General features: G+C 42.0%; 1 protein-coding gene across 1 annotated transcript in view; it reads right to left on the bottom strand.

The window, feature by feature from the left end:
• The window catches only part of CACNA1C (calcium voltage-gated channel subunit alpha1 C), a 1013247-nt gene that overhangs the window by 131021 nt on the left and 867796 nt on the right, over nucleotides 1-14430 (bottom strand). The window contains exons 15-18 of the mRNA XM_044679095.1: nucleotides 13736-13856; nucleotides 9531-9645; nucleotides 8333-8450; nucleotides 7365-7434 (exon numbers count right to left, since the gene is read on the bottom strand). Of these exons, the coding sequence (XP_044535030.1) occupies nucleotides 7365-7434; nucleotides 8333-8450; nucleotides 9531-9645; nucleotides 13736-13856 (424 nt within the window). The remainder of the gene's footprint in view (nucleotides 1-7364; nucleotides 7435-8332; nucleotides 8451-9530; nucleotides 9646-13735; nucleotides 13857-14430) is intronic.

The raw sequence follows: 14430 nt of genomic DNA, 5'->3' as shown, positions 1-14430 counted from the left end.
GAATCCGGCTCTAAATTTCTTTGGTTTAATAATGTCCCCTTGTCTCTGGTCTCTTTTTCCTATAATTCTTATTGCACACTGTTGTCAGATAAGTGTTCCTGAAACCTTCATTGCCTCCAGGACAAAAGCCAGATTCTTTAGCCTTCCATTCAGTGACCTTTACAACCTCGTTCCTGCCTGATCTCCCAAACTTATCTTCCTTTACTACCTTGTTCGAAGCTTTTATTATTGTCAGTTTCTTTCTTGGAGTGTGGGTTAAGACTTGCTAAGTGAATCTTATTTTTAAATTATATTTTATTTTTTCAATCAGCAAAAAATACACCATCTCTCCCCTTCCATCCTGCTCCCCACTTCTAAGCTGAGAATGAAAGAAAAACAAAACCCCTGTTGCAAATGTGTAGTCAGACCCCCAAATTTCTGCACTCGCCAATCCCTTGTCCCCCGCAAATTTCACGATGCCCTTTGAGTCTTTGAACTCTTTATCAGGAGGTAGGTAGCATCTTTCTTCATTTCTCCTCTGGAAACATGGCTGCCAGGTAAAAATCTCATGATCCTTTGGGTGCCAATGGATTTTATGATGCTAGATTTTGAGGTTCTACTTGAATGGATTCATATTAGGATAATTTTTATCAGGGTCAGGCCTTGATATTCTGATGAATCCTTCAGTTGCAATAGCTGACTTTGAAGTCTTAAGGCCAAATGCAAAGTAAAACGATCATCTCACAGCAGGCCCACAATATTCAGCTAATATAAAGCTACTGGAAAGAACTTCCAGAGTTGTCAGTCCATGATTACTCCTCATTAGGAGCATCTCATTTCCTCATTAGAAAAGTGAGAATTGAGCAGACTATCTCACTGATCGCTAGTGAAATATCCCCTTCCTTTGGGAGAGGCAGGAGCAGGGGCCAGGAGGCATGTGTAGTAGTTTTATCCTGATCATTTTATCCCCTAATGGCAAGAAGAAGGAAAGGTCTGTTAAAAGGCTTGTAAATACTTTTTTTAAATGACCAATTCGGATAAGCGTTAGGCTGAATCTCTATTTCACCACTGGTGAGTATGGACTACACCCAATGGCATATTGGTATTTTTCTGATTAAGTGGCTCCCAAGTGCTCAGAAATCGATCCCAAACTTCATGGGCTTCCATAAGCTGGTCCTGGCATACTGCGCCAAACAAATTTTCCTTCCTTCCTTAACAAAGAGCAAGATTCTGTCCTTGGCTATTATCTTCTCTTTCTCAATGTTACACTTTTTCCTTTGGCATTTCCATGATTTCAGCCACCCTATGTATGACTCTCAAGTCTATACCTCTACTCTTGGCCTCTCCCCTGAGGCTAGATTTTAGATTATCTAAAGAGCATCTCTACTTCGCTCCACGTGAAACTTGGTCCTAGTCCTCATAAAAAATGAATTGAATCTCTCTTTCCTTAAATCTGTTCCTTCTAGTCACTGTCTGCTCCTTGGCACAACCATTGACCTAACCTCTCCAATTCATAACTTTGGGGTCACCCTTGATGTTTCCCTTTCCTCTCACAGCTCTGGTCACATTGATAGCTCCAGGCAATTTCACTTCTATGACATCTCTCGGTTTGTCTGTGTCTCTCTATACTCATTAAGGACATCCTAATAACTGCCCTCACTGCCTCCTTCCTGCATTATTACAATAGCTCCCCATCTCAACTCCTTCCCTTGCTCTAAAACATCTGATATATTATTGTCAATATAATCTTTTTTCCCAAACCCTTACTTTCTGTCTTAACATTAATACCGTGTATGGGGTCCAAGGCAGAAAAGCTGTAAGGGTTAGACAAAGGAGGTTAAGTGACTTGTTCAAGGTCACACAGCTAAGAAGTATCTGAGGATAGATTTGAACCCAGACCCTCTCAACTCCAGGCTTGGTTCTCAATCCACTAAGTCACCTTACTGTTAACCCTGCTCCCCCCTCCCAGTATAATCTTTCTTAGGCATAGATATGATCATATCATCTCTTTGCACAAATATTTTCAATAATTTTATTGTCTCCTAACTAAACATGAAAGCCCTCCACAATGTCCTACTGTCCTTCTTTTCCTAACTCCAGGACAATACTTTCACCTTTCAGTGGGAGAGTGGTTTTTGGTGATATGGATGCTCTCTGCAATGGTGCAGATGGTAATTCATTCCCCCTTTCTCATCCTGGGTATCTCTTATTATGTCTTACCTAAATCCTCCGTAGAGGATGGGGTGGGGGAACCTATCCTGTGTGCTGGGGGGTCTTCCTTTAGATCTCTCGATGTTATGTGGCTATCGGTGCTACAGCACAGAAGCTGTCCATATGTTGTCCTTACTCCCAGCCCACTTACTTTTCTGGGATGATATCATTTCTGTCACTTCTGGAGTGCAATTCTATATTGGTAACATGCTGTGGTCTTTCTGACTAAAGCTTGCAAAGCCTCCCTCTATCATTGCCCAATGTGGGATCCACCGCTTTCATTCTATGGAGGCTCTGGTATTGCAGATAGCACATACCTAATAAATATTGGTTGAGCTTAATGGGAAGTATTCTGTTTCAGGAAGTTATTAAAAGCAATTGTGAAAGTTTCCTAAATGAAATCCAGTCCATAAACAATTCCCGATTCTACTGACATATAGCAGGTAAACACAATGATTGATAAGGGAGAGAGCAGGGCATTTGGTGAGCTGAGTCTTGAAAGGAGCTAAGGATTCTAGGAGGCAGCAGTGAAGAAGGGCTATATTCCAGACATGGTGGAAAGGATGTACTAAGACGTTACATGAGATGGAATGCCAGGTGGGGGAAAAAGCAATTAGGCCAGTTTTTCTGGAAAGCAGAGGATGTGAAGAGGACTGGCATACAAAGAAATATGGAAAGGAGTCAGATTGTGGGGGTTTTGAATGCCCACAGAGGCATTTTTTATTCTTTTCTAAAGACAACAGGGAACTCCTGAAGGTTCTTAAGCACGAGGCTGATTTTAGGAAAGTTACGCTGAATGGAAAGGTGTTTAAGGGTTTCCTTATAACTAGTGAGCCAGGAATTAAGAAGTTTCTTAATCAAACTGAGATGATGAAAGGACTTTGGCTACAGGATGACAGCAACTGACACCACACCAGAAATGTCTAGTGACAGGCTGAATCAGCCAGACCACAACTCCCAGGGGAATGAGTTCTGGCTCTTGAGAAGAAAGCCAGCTATGAAGGAAGAATTCAGCTCCTAATATCACTCTTCACCTTTCTGCTTACATCATTTACAGAAGGCAGAAAGATGAGGGATGGAAATTTTCCTCCTCCCCTCCTCCATTGGCAATGGTATTAGTGAAAGAAGGGGAAATTTCAGGCTATTTCTTCCCGTCTTTGGGGAAGATAGGGGACTTCAGAATTTGAGAGTTATGGAGAATACTTAACAGAGCAAGCTCGCACTCTTGCTAATATCTATGCCATAATTTGCTTCCAGAAATAGGGTAGGGGAGATCCAGAAATCCCTTACCTTTTCCCCATTGAAGGTCCAAATGAGAGCTGGCACTGGCTATGTCTGAGCAAAGAGACTACCTCAGAAAAAGAGTGTAAGCAATTATTCCTCACTCTTTATAGTCTATTGAGTTAGTGGCTCTTCCTGGCCCAGTCACCAGTCTTCTTTGGCACAGTCCCTGGTCACAGAACAATTGGAAACCATTCAAGAATCAATCAGGGGCTTATGATTGTACATGCCTGGCAAGGGGCCAGAACATGGTGCCAGAGTATGTAGGTGTAGCTCCATAGTAGGTGCCCCAGTTCAGCCACTAAAAGGGTTTTCCTGATCACCCCTATTATATGAATAATATGAATGAAACCATAATTCCTTTCTATTTGCCCTAGCAGAGCATTACACACCCTGGGTGAGTGGATGAATGAATATTTCTAAGTGGAGAATATGTTATTTGTCCACAAGACTAACTCTAAGCCTTTGGAATTAAGAGATTAAATAATGAGGGTGCCTCCGAGGTCACTAGCACCTTCCATTTCTCAAAGAGAATAGTTGAAGGGGGTAGTTTGGAAGCCCTCTAACTTTTTGCTTCCCTCAAACCTTCCTGATTCCCTTCTGAAGTTGTGTTTGCCTGAATCAATCTGACACAGAGAGGCTGACAGCCTGAGGCTGTGGAAGAGAAGAGGGGAAAGAGGTTTGAAGGGCAACCCTGGCCAAGAAAAGAGAAAAACATAAAGCAGAAGCTTATTTGAAAGCCTTTTAGGATTTTGAGACCCAGAAGAATTCAAGCAATGGTTTGTGCATGATTAAGAAAGAAAAAACCACCAGTTTGTACCCTTTATCCATAGCTCACCCCCGTCGTGAAATTCCATCACTTAAATAGCAAGAAGATATACTTCTTGCTGAAAAATCATGGTTTCTTCCCTCCAGCATGGAGGGACATGAGGAGATGAGCCGTTAGGTTCATAGGATACTATGTCTGGAGCAGGAGAGAAGATGAGAACAGCAGGGAACTAAGGAACACCAAGGGAGGGTGTTTTTTGGTGAATGTGGTGGAGGAGGTGAAGAGGAAAGGTAAGATTAAACTGTTTATGGGATTAGTCTTCAGAGAAAAAGAGAGAAGATTGTTGACAGAAGGGGGAAAAGCATGGGTCAGGAGGAAAGGAGTGTGACCATGTGAGATGGGATGAGGATCAATTTTCAGGTAGTCTATAGAATTCTGTTGGATCAAATGAAATTCAAATAACCAGACATTTATTAAGCTTCAGTTTTATATGGAAGGGAAGATGACATCACTCTTCAAAAAAAACCCTTACTTTGCATCTTAGAATCAATATTATGTATTGGCTCTAAGACAGAAGAGCTGAAAGGGCTTGGCAATTGGGTTAAGTGACTTGCCCAGGGTCACACTGCTAGGAAGTATCTGAGGCCAGATTTGAACCCAGGACCTCCCATCTCTAGGCCTGACTCTCGATCCACTGATCCACCTTGCTGCCCCCAGATAACATTACTCTTAAGAAGTTTATGACATAATGGGATGGAATATAAACCTTGAATTTTCTGGACTTTGCTTCACATATAAAGTGAAGGGATTGGAGTAGGTGATCTCTGAGCTTCTTTTCACTTCTATAATCTATGATCTTATGAATAAGGTCAATGATTCATTCAGCATAGAGTGGGGCCAGGGGAATTTCCTGATTTACAAATGCTAAACAAATAGAAAGCAAATGAGATTGATCAGTTTTTTTTTTTTATTGCAATAGGCTTATCCTTGATATTTGATGGGCTGGCTCTAAGCCTCTGCCATCTTTCAGACATGGTTGGGGTGGGGTGGAGAGGGATAAGTGCTTACATACATAGGTTAGCCTCTGGGGTGTTCAGATGAGCCCCAGGAAAGAGTCTATCTCTATACAATGGTGGTCCAATATGAACTCAATTGGTTTCAGCTTAATTTGCTTCAATTCAATTCACGTGGGAGCAACAAAAGGTTTAAACTTTTTGTCCCCGCATCACCCCTTCAAAAAAATCCACTCATTTAATTAGCAAGGAGAGAACCTGCCGTCTGCAAATCATAGCTTTTGCCCTCTAGCCCAGACATACTTGAGAAACTACTTCGATTCAAGAGCACCCTGTCCTTGGGGCCTGTAAGAGACACTGAGAATGTGCTCCTAGAGTGGTAAGTGCTGTGCTAGGTCCTGTGCAGCATCCAAGGTCTGTAATCTCCTCGAGATGCACAGTCTTCTCAAGGAAATTCAAGCAGGAAGAATTCCAGATCCAGCACTTTTTACCTAATGAGTAGCAATCTTTTTAACTGAGTGGGAGGAAAAGAGGCTGAGAACTCTTTTGGGGTAGAGATCCAGCAGTCATTTTTCTTCTTTAATTCTGAATTTAACAAATACCCCATAAGATGGGCACTTTCATATATACAAAAAGGAATATAAAAAAAGAGTATTGGGCATGAAGCTGCAAATCTGCATTATGAATAGCTTGTTATACACATAATAAATTCCACATGATATTTTCAAAGCTGTCCTGGTTGTCCGTGTTTCCTACTGACTACCCTTCTGCTCTTTTCTATGCATTTAAAATCTCAGCAATATCTTTCAATACCACTTGATAAACAGGAACATTATCCTCTCTAGTGTAATTGGCAGGCCATGGTTCTCTCCTTCCTTCCTCTCTTTGACCAGCGGTGCTGATGAAAATCTTAAAATCTTATAAAATTCGAGGGTCGCTGTCACAGGTGCAAGAGGTGTCAATATCCCCTCATTTACTAAAAAAAAAATCAGGCTCACAAATGACTGCATTCTGGTAGAATTCAGTCCTGATTCTGAAATATGAATCTCCTAACAGCCATGTTTCATGTTGGGGGAATGGCATCCATTCTCTTGTCTCTCAGATGAGAGAGAGAGAGAGAGGTTTTGAAGACTTTTGGAAAGTAGTGAATGGGTCATCTTCCCAGGTCCAAAGCTTTTGCTCATTCTCTTCTCTCCTCCCATCCATATAAACTAACTTCCTGTTTCATGACTACATGGAGCAGACTTCTGTTTCTTTAGCTTCTTAGGAGCTATCATTGAAATCTGCAACCACTGTCTCCATGGCAACCAAAAAAAAAAAAAAGGATGCAAACGCCCTTGGTCTGGCTAGAGCCAATGTAAGAAGTCTTAAGAAGGATGACATGGGAGAGAAAAGAAGGGAAACAAGAAGAGTGGGTGGAGGTGTGGGAATACCTGTATTGTGATATTACTGGCTGCAGGCATACAGGCTTAGCTTAAACAGGGATTTCTATGAACAAGGATCAGAAGATTGAACAGTGTTTTGGAGGGAATTTGAACACAATCATGGACTTTTGCTCTTTTGATCTCTTTATAAAGGAGAGTTCTGCCTGCTAGTTTACAAAATAAAATGAGTATAAAATTGAATTTGTAAGAATTTTTTTTTTGTTCTGAGGTATCTCCCAAAGTGCTTACAAAAACCAAAAAGGAAGATAGATACCTGTGTTGGCATTTGTCCTTGTACCCAGCAATGGGTTCTTTAAAGCACATGAGAGACCTGGATGTCCTATTATAACATGACATTATGGCATAACTTATACAATTATGTATAGTTGTAACATAAACTATAATACTACTTTGTCAGACATAATCTGAAAACAATAGTGTTGATTATAGCTTATTTATCCCTGAAACTAATCCTTTGAGGAAACTGGGGGTGACATTTTTATTTTAAAATTTTTACCTTCAAATAATACAAAAAGGCTCTGAAACAGAGAGGATAAGTGACTGACTCACTGACATCACACCACACAATACCGACTAAGGGGGAAGTCAACTATTCCCACTTGACTTTGGGAGCTAGAGATTTTGCCCCCAATCCCAGCCTCCATTCTAGGCAGCAGGACTGTGTACCTCCAGCTTCTGGGTTAGGATAGGGACCTTTCTCCTCATTTTCATTGGGTTGGAGGTCATCCACGTTGATCTAGACAGTCAAGAGAGAGAAGGGCGAGGAATCCAGTTAGACATTGTTACATGGATTTGACCACTTGAGAAAGTCATTTAAAACTTCTAACAGAAACTGTGTGAGCTTTCTACTAAAGTCCTCAGATCATAGTATGGAGGTGACTGAAGCTCACAAATGCTGTCAACAGAAGGGCACAAATTAAGACAGACACAACTAAGCTAGAAATGTTTTAGGCACAGTTCTGTTGATAGAGGAGTAGTGTGGTTGAGGCCAAAAAGGTTGGCTATTAGGGAGTAAATATTTTGGCCAAAGGGACTCATGAAACTGTCTACTCAGGTGCAGAGGGGTTGTGATTTGCATCAGAGAAGGAATTATCCACATTGATGAAATCATAGCTCCTTGAAATTGTTGGATTATTTTTCTTATAACCTCTGTAGTTTGGACTTATGATTTCATCAGAATGGGATATTCCCAGTGTGGGAGCTCTTTTCACTAATGCAGTTACTCGTGAGTAATTTGTAGTCTTAGAGAATTGCCTGGGACACTTAGAGGTTAAATGATTGCCGTTGGTCACTCATCCAGTACGTGTCAGAGGTAGGACTTGTACCCATGTCTTCCTAGATCATCCCTCTGTCTACTATGCAACGCTGCCTCTCTTATTTCATAAGGCGAAAATGCACTTGACTTTCCTTCCTACTTTGCCATTCTATTTCCTCTGCCTTCCACCCAAATACTGGTCCCATTTAAAAATAAATTCTCTCTCATCCTTCCTTGTTGTTCTCTTTGATCAGGGTACATTAGTCTTTTCTGTGCCCATTTTGGTTGGCTTAATCTGGAAAGACCGATTCTGGAGTTCAGCAGCAGCAGGGACAAATACTTATTGGGGGTTGTTGCACCTTGTTGGTGTGCTACTCACCTTAGTGGTGGGTGGAGATTCCCCATCAGCAGTAATTGATTTTAGCTCAATTTTTTCCTCCTTAGTCTCCTCCACAGCTGGTTTTTCCACTTCTTGCTTCTTCTCAGGGCTGGCCGTCCTGGGCGGCCAACAAGAGGAAGAATGAATGAATGTTTATTTGGGTGATCAGCATAGAATAAGACCTTACTCTGGCTTGTTGAAGGTTAAAGCAATATAGAACCTCCAGGGATCTGTATCTCAGACATCTGGCTTCCTTCCTTTGTTGCTGTGTATATAGCATCATTCTGGGCACCATTACTCTGATGACTGGGTTCCCAGACCCTTGTCCTTTTCTACTTTGCTTAGGACTTTAATGGCTTCAGTTTAACAGCCATATTTGATTCCACAACTTGCCTCTGAGTTGTGGTTGATATATTGACAAAGGTAACTGGTAGCAAGTGCCCAGAAGATGTATGGGCTACCACTCTCAATCCAGGCTGGAGCAATAATAGCATCTGTAGTCCATTGGGGGGGGGTCTATTTTTTTAAAAAAAACTTACCTTCTGTCTTAGAATCAATACTGAGTACCAGTTCTAAGGCAGAAGAGAGGTAAGGGCTAGGCAATGGGGGTTTAATGACTTGCCCAGGGTCACACAGCTGGGAAGTGACTGAGACCAGATTTGAACCCAGGACCTCCCATCTCTGGGCCTGACTCTCAAACCACTGAGCCACCCAGCTGCCCCCGGGTCTATTTTTTTTTTTGTTGGCTTCTGGGTTAACCAAGAGTGCATGGCTTGTTTTCTCTTCACAAGGTGAATTTAGATGCAAGCTAATAAGGAGGGAAGCTCAAAGTGGCTGCTTTCCACTCCACCCCAGCCCCAATACCTGTACCTTTTCTTATGTTTCTGTGGCTTTTTTAAAAGCCCTGCTGGGCAATTAATATGTTGGCTAGAGTGTGTAGGTATCTGGGAAATGAGATGTAGAGAATAAATTGTAGAGAATATAGTGGGAACAGTGTAATCCCAATAAGGGGAGTGACTGGTCAGCTATCAGGAGCAGACCCCCAGGTTGCAGAATACCCAACTTCCTAGAATAGATTGAACAGAAAAACAGAAGCCAGAGCCCAATCTTCTCTGCCATCATCTGAGATATTCAGGAAACTGTTTTCTAAGATTTGGACTCTCAGAAGTCTAGACCTTTGGCTCAGTTAGAGGGTTACCTGGCTAGTTTCTTCCTTTCTTTTTCCTCTTCCTCTTCTTTCTGGGCAGATGTGAGGCTCTCGGCATCAGCCAGATTGTCCACAGCAATAGCCAAGAACACATTCAGCAAGATGTCTAGTTTCATACATTAGTAAAGGAAATAACTCTTAGATTGGGGATTCTTGTGGGGGGGGCAGAGGCTAGGAGAGTGGGTAGGGGCAACGAGAATAGAAGAATAGAGTCTTTTACAGCACGGTACAGTCGTGGAACACAGAAAAATTGCAGTAATGTCCTTAATAAATATCAAACTTCACGCCAAGGGATCCAACTATACCCACCTTGACAAATAGTTTCCTGGCCTCTGCTCACTTTGAAAAGCCTCAAAAAGGTGGTAGCCAGGCTAGCCTACAGACTTCTAAGGGTTCAAGTAGCAAGTGGAAGACAAACTCTTTAATCATTTAGTTTCCAGCCCAAATGGCTGCTGTAGAGAGTAGAGAGAATGCTGGAATTGCAGTCTGGAACACCTGAGTTTGAATCCTGCCTCACACTCTAAATTTTGTCAGCTTCAGTTTCCTCATCTATAAAATGAAGATAACAATAGCACTTACCTCACAAGGAGGGTTGTTGTGAGGATCAAACAAGATCATATATATTATATTTATATATTTAAAGTGCTTTAAATATCTTAAAGAGCTATAAAATGCTAATTATTGTTATTTCCCCAATGAGATGACTAGTTAAAACTAACTCTCTATAAAATACCACCAGCTGTACAAAGCCCTTACCTCCAATCGTAGATGATTCCAAGGCAGAAGAGCAGTAAGGGCTGGGCAATGAGGGTTAAGTGACTTTCCAGGGGTCACATAGCTAGGAAGTATCTGAGGCCAGATTTGAACCCAGGATTTCCCAACTCTAGGCCCGCCTCAAAGGTTCTTTTTATTCAAAAATATTTTATTTTCCCAATGATGTGTAATAGCAATTTTCAACATATATTTTCTGAAATTATAAGCTCTAAATTGTCTCCCTCCCTCCTTCTCTTCCCTCTCCCCTGTCAGAGATGGTAGGCAATTTGGTCTGGGTTGTACGTGCATTATCATGCAAAACACGAAAGGTTCTTTTTAATTGGGCACTGAGGGGGCCTCTTGGGATATTTCTTTCAACTCCTATCATAAGCCCACAGATAGAAATTCCTTGCTAAAAAACAATGATGTCCCTGAGGCTGGGCCAGAGTCTGCCAAGGCCAGTAAGTACAGAGCTGACCCAGATGCTTATCTCTCCATCCCCTTCCCCAACCTTCCTTACCTCGAACTGAAACATTGCTGCTGAACATGGACCCAAGATGGGCTCATTTCATTCAGAAAAGGAAAGTCAGGTTGAAATGGAACATCATTTCTAGATTGAGCTTCCCATTGACTGGCCATTAAGGCAATGTAGCCTGATAAAAGCAGACCACTTTCATGGAACTGTCTCTGGTCCCAGCCTCCCTCCATTCCTTAGCTCTGTTTAGTCTGGGAGGAATTAAGTATGGATCATCTGGGTGAGAATTCCCAAGTACCGGGCTCAGACCAGCCCCTTTTTGAGCTTCTAGATATTAAGTGACTTACTCATGTTCATATGGTGGTATGTGTCACTGCTCTGACTTCCACCTTTATTAAGCAAGAGTGGAATTTCTGGATAAACTGTTTAGAGGGCTGTGGCATATCCTCTCCTCCATGTTCCTCAAGTCTGACTGTGTCACTCTTCTATGAATAAACTTGAGGAGCTCTCTTGCTTTTGTCTGGCACTTAAAATCCTTGCCAATGGAGTCCCAAACTACCTTTTGAGCCTTATTGTACATTATTTTCTTCTACACTCTTTATGACCCAGTTAAATTGGCTTTCTGACTGCGTCTCATCCATTACGCTCCATTCCCCATCTTTGTGACTTTCCACTGGCTGCTCCCACTGGGAGAGCTCGAGTGCCCTCTTTTCTTGCCTCAACCTCCTCGAATCCTTAGTGGACTTTCAAGATTCAATCGGTCACTAAATAGTCACTGATGCCCCACAATGTGTCAGGCACTATTCTAGGCGCTCGGGATAGAAAGACAAAAGAAGCCATCTCTGACCTCCCAGAGCTTAGTCTGTGGCGGGGGAGATTGTGTGTTTGCTTTTCTGTCCCCAGTGACTAGCATAATATCAGGTCCACAGGAAGAGTTTTTGAGTAAGATGATTCCATAGAATGACAAAATGCAAGACAATAATCATTATATCTGGTATTTTTTGGAGCACTTTGGCTAACAAAGTGCTTTGCATGTGAGCTCTTTAGGCAGGAATTTCTTTGTTTTAATTTTTGTATCTCCAGCACAATGTTTGGCCAAGAAACCATAGTTCCTAAGTGCTTGCTGCCTTGAATTGATGAAGCAGAATCCAGAGTCCTGTTACTTTGGACCTGGCGGGAACTCAGTCCCCTAAAATGCTCAGAGAAGGGGCCACGTTCCCCAAAAAGGAGAGGAGAAAAGGTTAGGTTAGAACATTTAGGTAGGAGCAATCCATGTTATACCAACATTTCCAGGCAGTCAAGGAGGTCATGATGCATCCCTCTGTGAGACTGACTCTGACAGCTCTAGCTGTCCCTCAGTGGTCTCTTTCTCCTCTGACCTCCTAGCATGCTTACTCTCTTCCCTTCTTATTTGGCACATCTTGGCTCTTTGCTGTTAGTTCATTAAAAAAAAGTGAGTGTCTTGTTTCTTCAGCTAGACTGTAAGCTTGAGAAGGAGATCTCCCACCGCACCAAATAGGACTCAGCACATAGCAGAGGCTCAGTAAATATGCTCAGTAAATATTTAAATTAAAAAAAAATCCTTATTTTTTGTGTTAGTAACAACTCTAAGACAGAAGGGCAAGGGTCAAGCAATTGATGTTAAGTGACTTTACTGGGGTCACACAGCCAGGAAGTATCTGAGGCCACATTTGAACCCAGAACCTCTCAATTCCAGGCCTGGTAGTCTATCCACTGTGCCACCTCGCTGCCCAATGGTGTTTGATTAATGACATTATGTGACTGAGTGTGGAAAGTTCTAATGTCTGTCAAAGGAAAGAAGCCCCAAGGAGGTATCAGAGTGACCCACCATACTTCTAGAGAGAGAGTGACCAATGTGAAATTTAAGGAAGGAAGCTCAGGGGTCTGGCAGTTCTGGGAGGCACTTTTTGCCTAATGGTCCATGGGAGAATGCACATTTTAGTACCTTTCTAGACAAGGACAGAGAGTATCATTATTCAGGGCATTTCTGGAATCTCTGGCCCATGGTTTGGTTCATGGGGATGATAATAATAAAAACAACAATAATAACAGCCAACAGTTATATAGTGCCTTAAGTTTGTAAAGTGATTTACAAATATCACCCTGAATCCTTACAACAACCCTGTAAGGTAGGTACTATTATTATTCCCATCATATAGATGAAAAAACATAATGACAATAATTAATTGCTAACATTCATATAGAACTTATTATGTGCCAGGCACTGTGCTCCATTACATATTTTTATTTAATTAACTTATTTATTTTACTGTACTTTACAATTATGATCTCATTTAATCCTCATAACAATCTTAGGAAGGAGGTGCTACTATTATCCCCTTTCTTACAAATGAGGAAATTGAGGCAAAGGGTAAATCACTTATCCAGGGTTACATAGCTAGAAAGAGTTCCAGGCTGGATTCTAACTTAGGTCTTCCTAAATCCAATATTCTGTCCTCTGAGTCACCTACCTGTTTGGATGCTAAGCCTTCAGGTGAAGACAGTTTAACCCTGCCAGTGACTAAAGCTTCACATGGAGCAGTTTCACAGGAAAGAGGAATAAAAAGAACTAGTAAAATAAGCTTTTAGGGGAGTTGACTCAAGGAAGGTGGTACATTTATCATGAAACAGGTATCCTTGATAGCTAAGGCAACTCAATCTGCAACCTTGCCCTATCCTTTATGTTACCACCAAGTTACAGCTCCAAATGGACTTTTGGTCTGAGAAGTCCCTTCCTTCACCTGAGCATCCTATAACGTCAATTCTTTCCAGTACCCTTCATTTGTGGGAAGCCTTGGTTTTGACTCCTTAAATAGTTAGAAGTCCAATAGAAAAGACAGTGTAGAATTAGAAAGCAAATAGTCCTGGGAAGGTGCATTTATTGGGCAACAGGAAAGGATTTGGGGAATAGGGAAAGTGGGGTTTCAGTGGCAGCAGCAAAGGATACAGTTTCCACAGATGAAAAGGATGATGAAGTAAATACAGACTAACATCCCTGGAAAAGAGGGCCCTCCATAAGCCATGATCCCATCATACATCACCGAATTCCAGTCCTCCCCGGTCAGGATCTGAATGATACATTCCCACCAACAAAGGACAGACACATCGTTAGACCGTGTATAGCAAATCCACAATCATTACCCTCCCTTCAGCCTTGGTCTGTTAGAAAAGAGACACCCATCTATCACAACTTTGCCTGGACCGCCAACATACTTCCTCAGTCCTTGAGGAACTATCCAAAGGGAGAAGAGTAGAATTGAGTGACAAGTCCCAGTGGTCCAGCAGATTCCGGACAACTGGTCCTAGTCGTAGGTGATCATCTTTATGCTAAGATGTAAAGGGTACCCTAATGGCTTCCTTGTCCCCAAACACTCCTCACATTGCCTGCCACAAATGGCCATCATAAATCAGTCAAAGAACATTGGACAATGGAAAAACATAACCAACATTAGAACTTCCAACCCTGGGACCAAGCTGTGTTGATCAAAAGCCAAAGCTGTCCCCTTGTGTTCTAGCACATGCCGGAAGATGTACTGGAGAGGTTTCTTCCTGATAGTTGCTTTCCAGATTCCTAGACTCTTTTCTTCCTTCCTTCCTTCCTTCCTTCCTTCCTTCCTTCCTTCCTTCCTTCCTTCCTTCCTT

The sequence above is a fragment of the Gracilinanus agilis genome, chromosome 5 (assembly GCF_016433145.1).
Source record: "Gracilinanus agilis isolate LMUSP501 chromosome 5, AgileGrace, whole genome shotgun sequence".
NCBI classification, from domain to species: domain Eukaryota; kingdom Metazoa; phylum Chordata; class Mammalia; order Didelphimorphia; family Didelphidae; genus Gracilinanus; species Gracilinanus agilis.
Note: the sequence above shows the minus strand (reverse complement) of the source record. Positions and strands in the feature narration are given on the sequence as shown.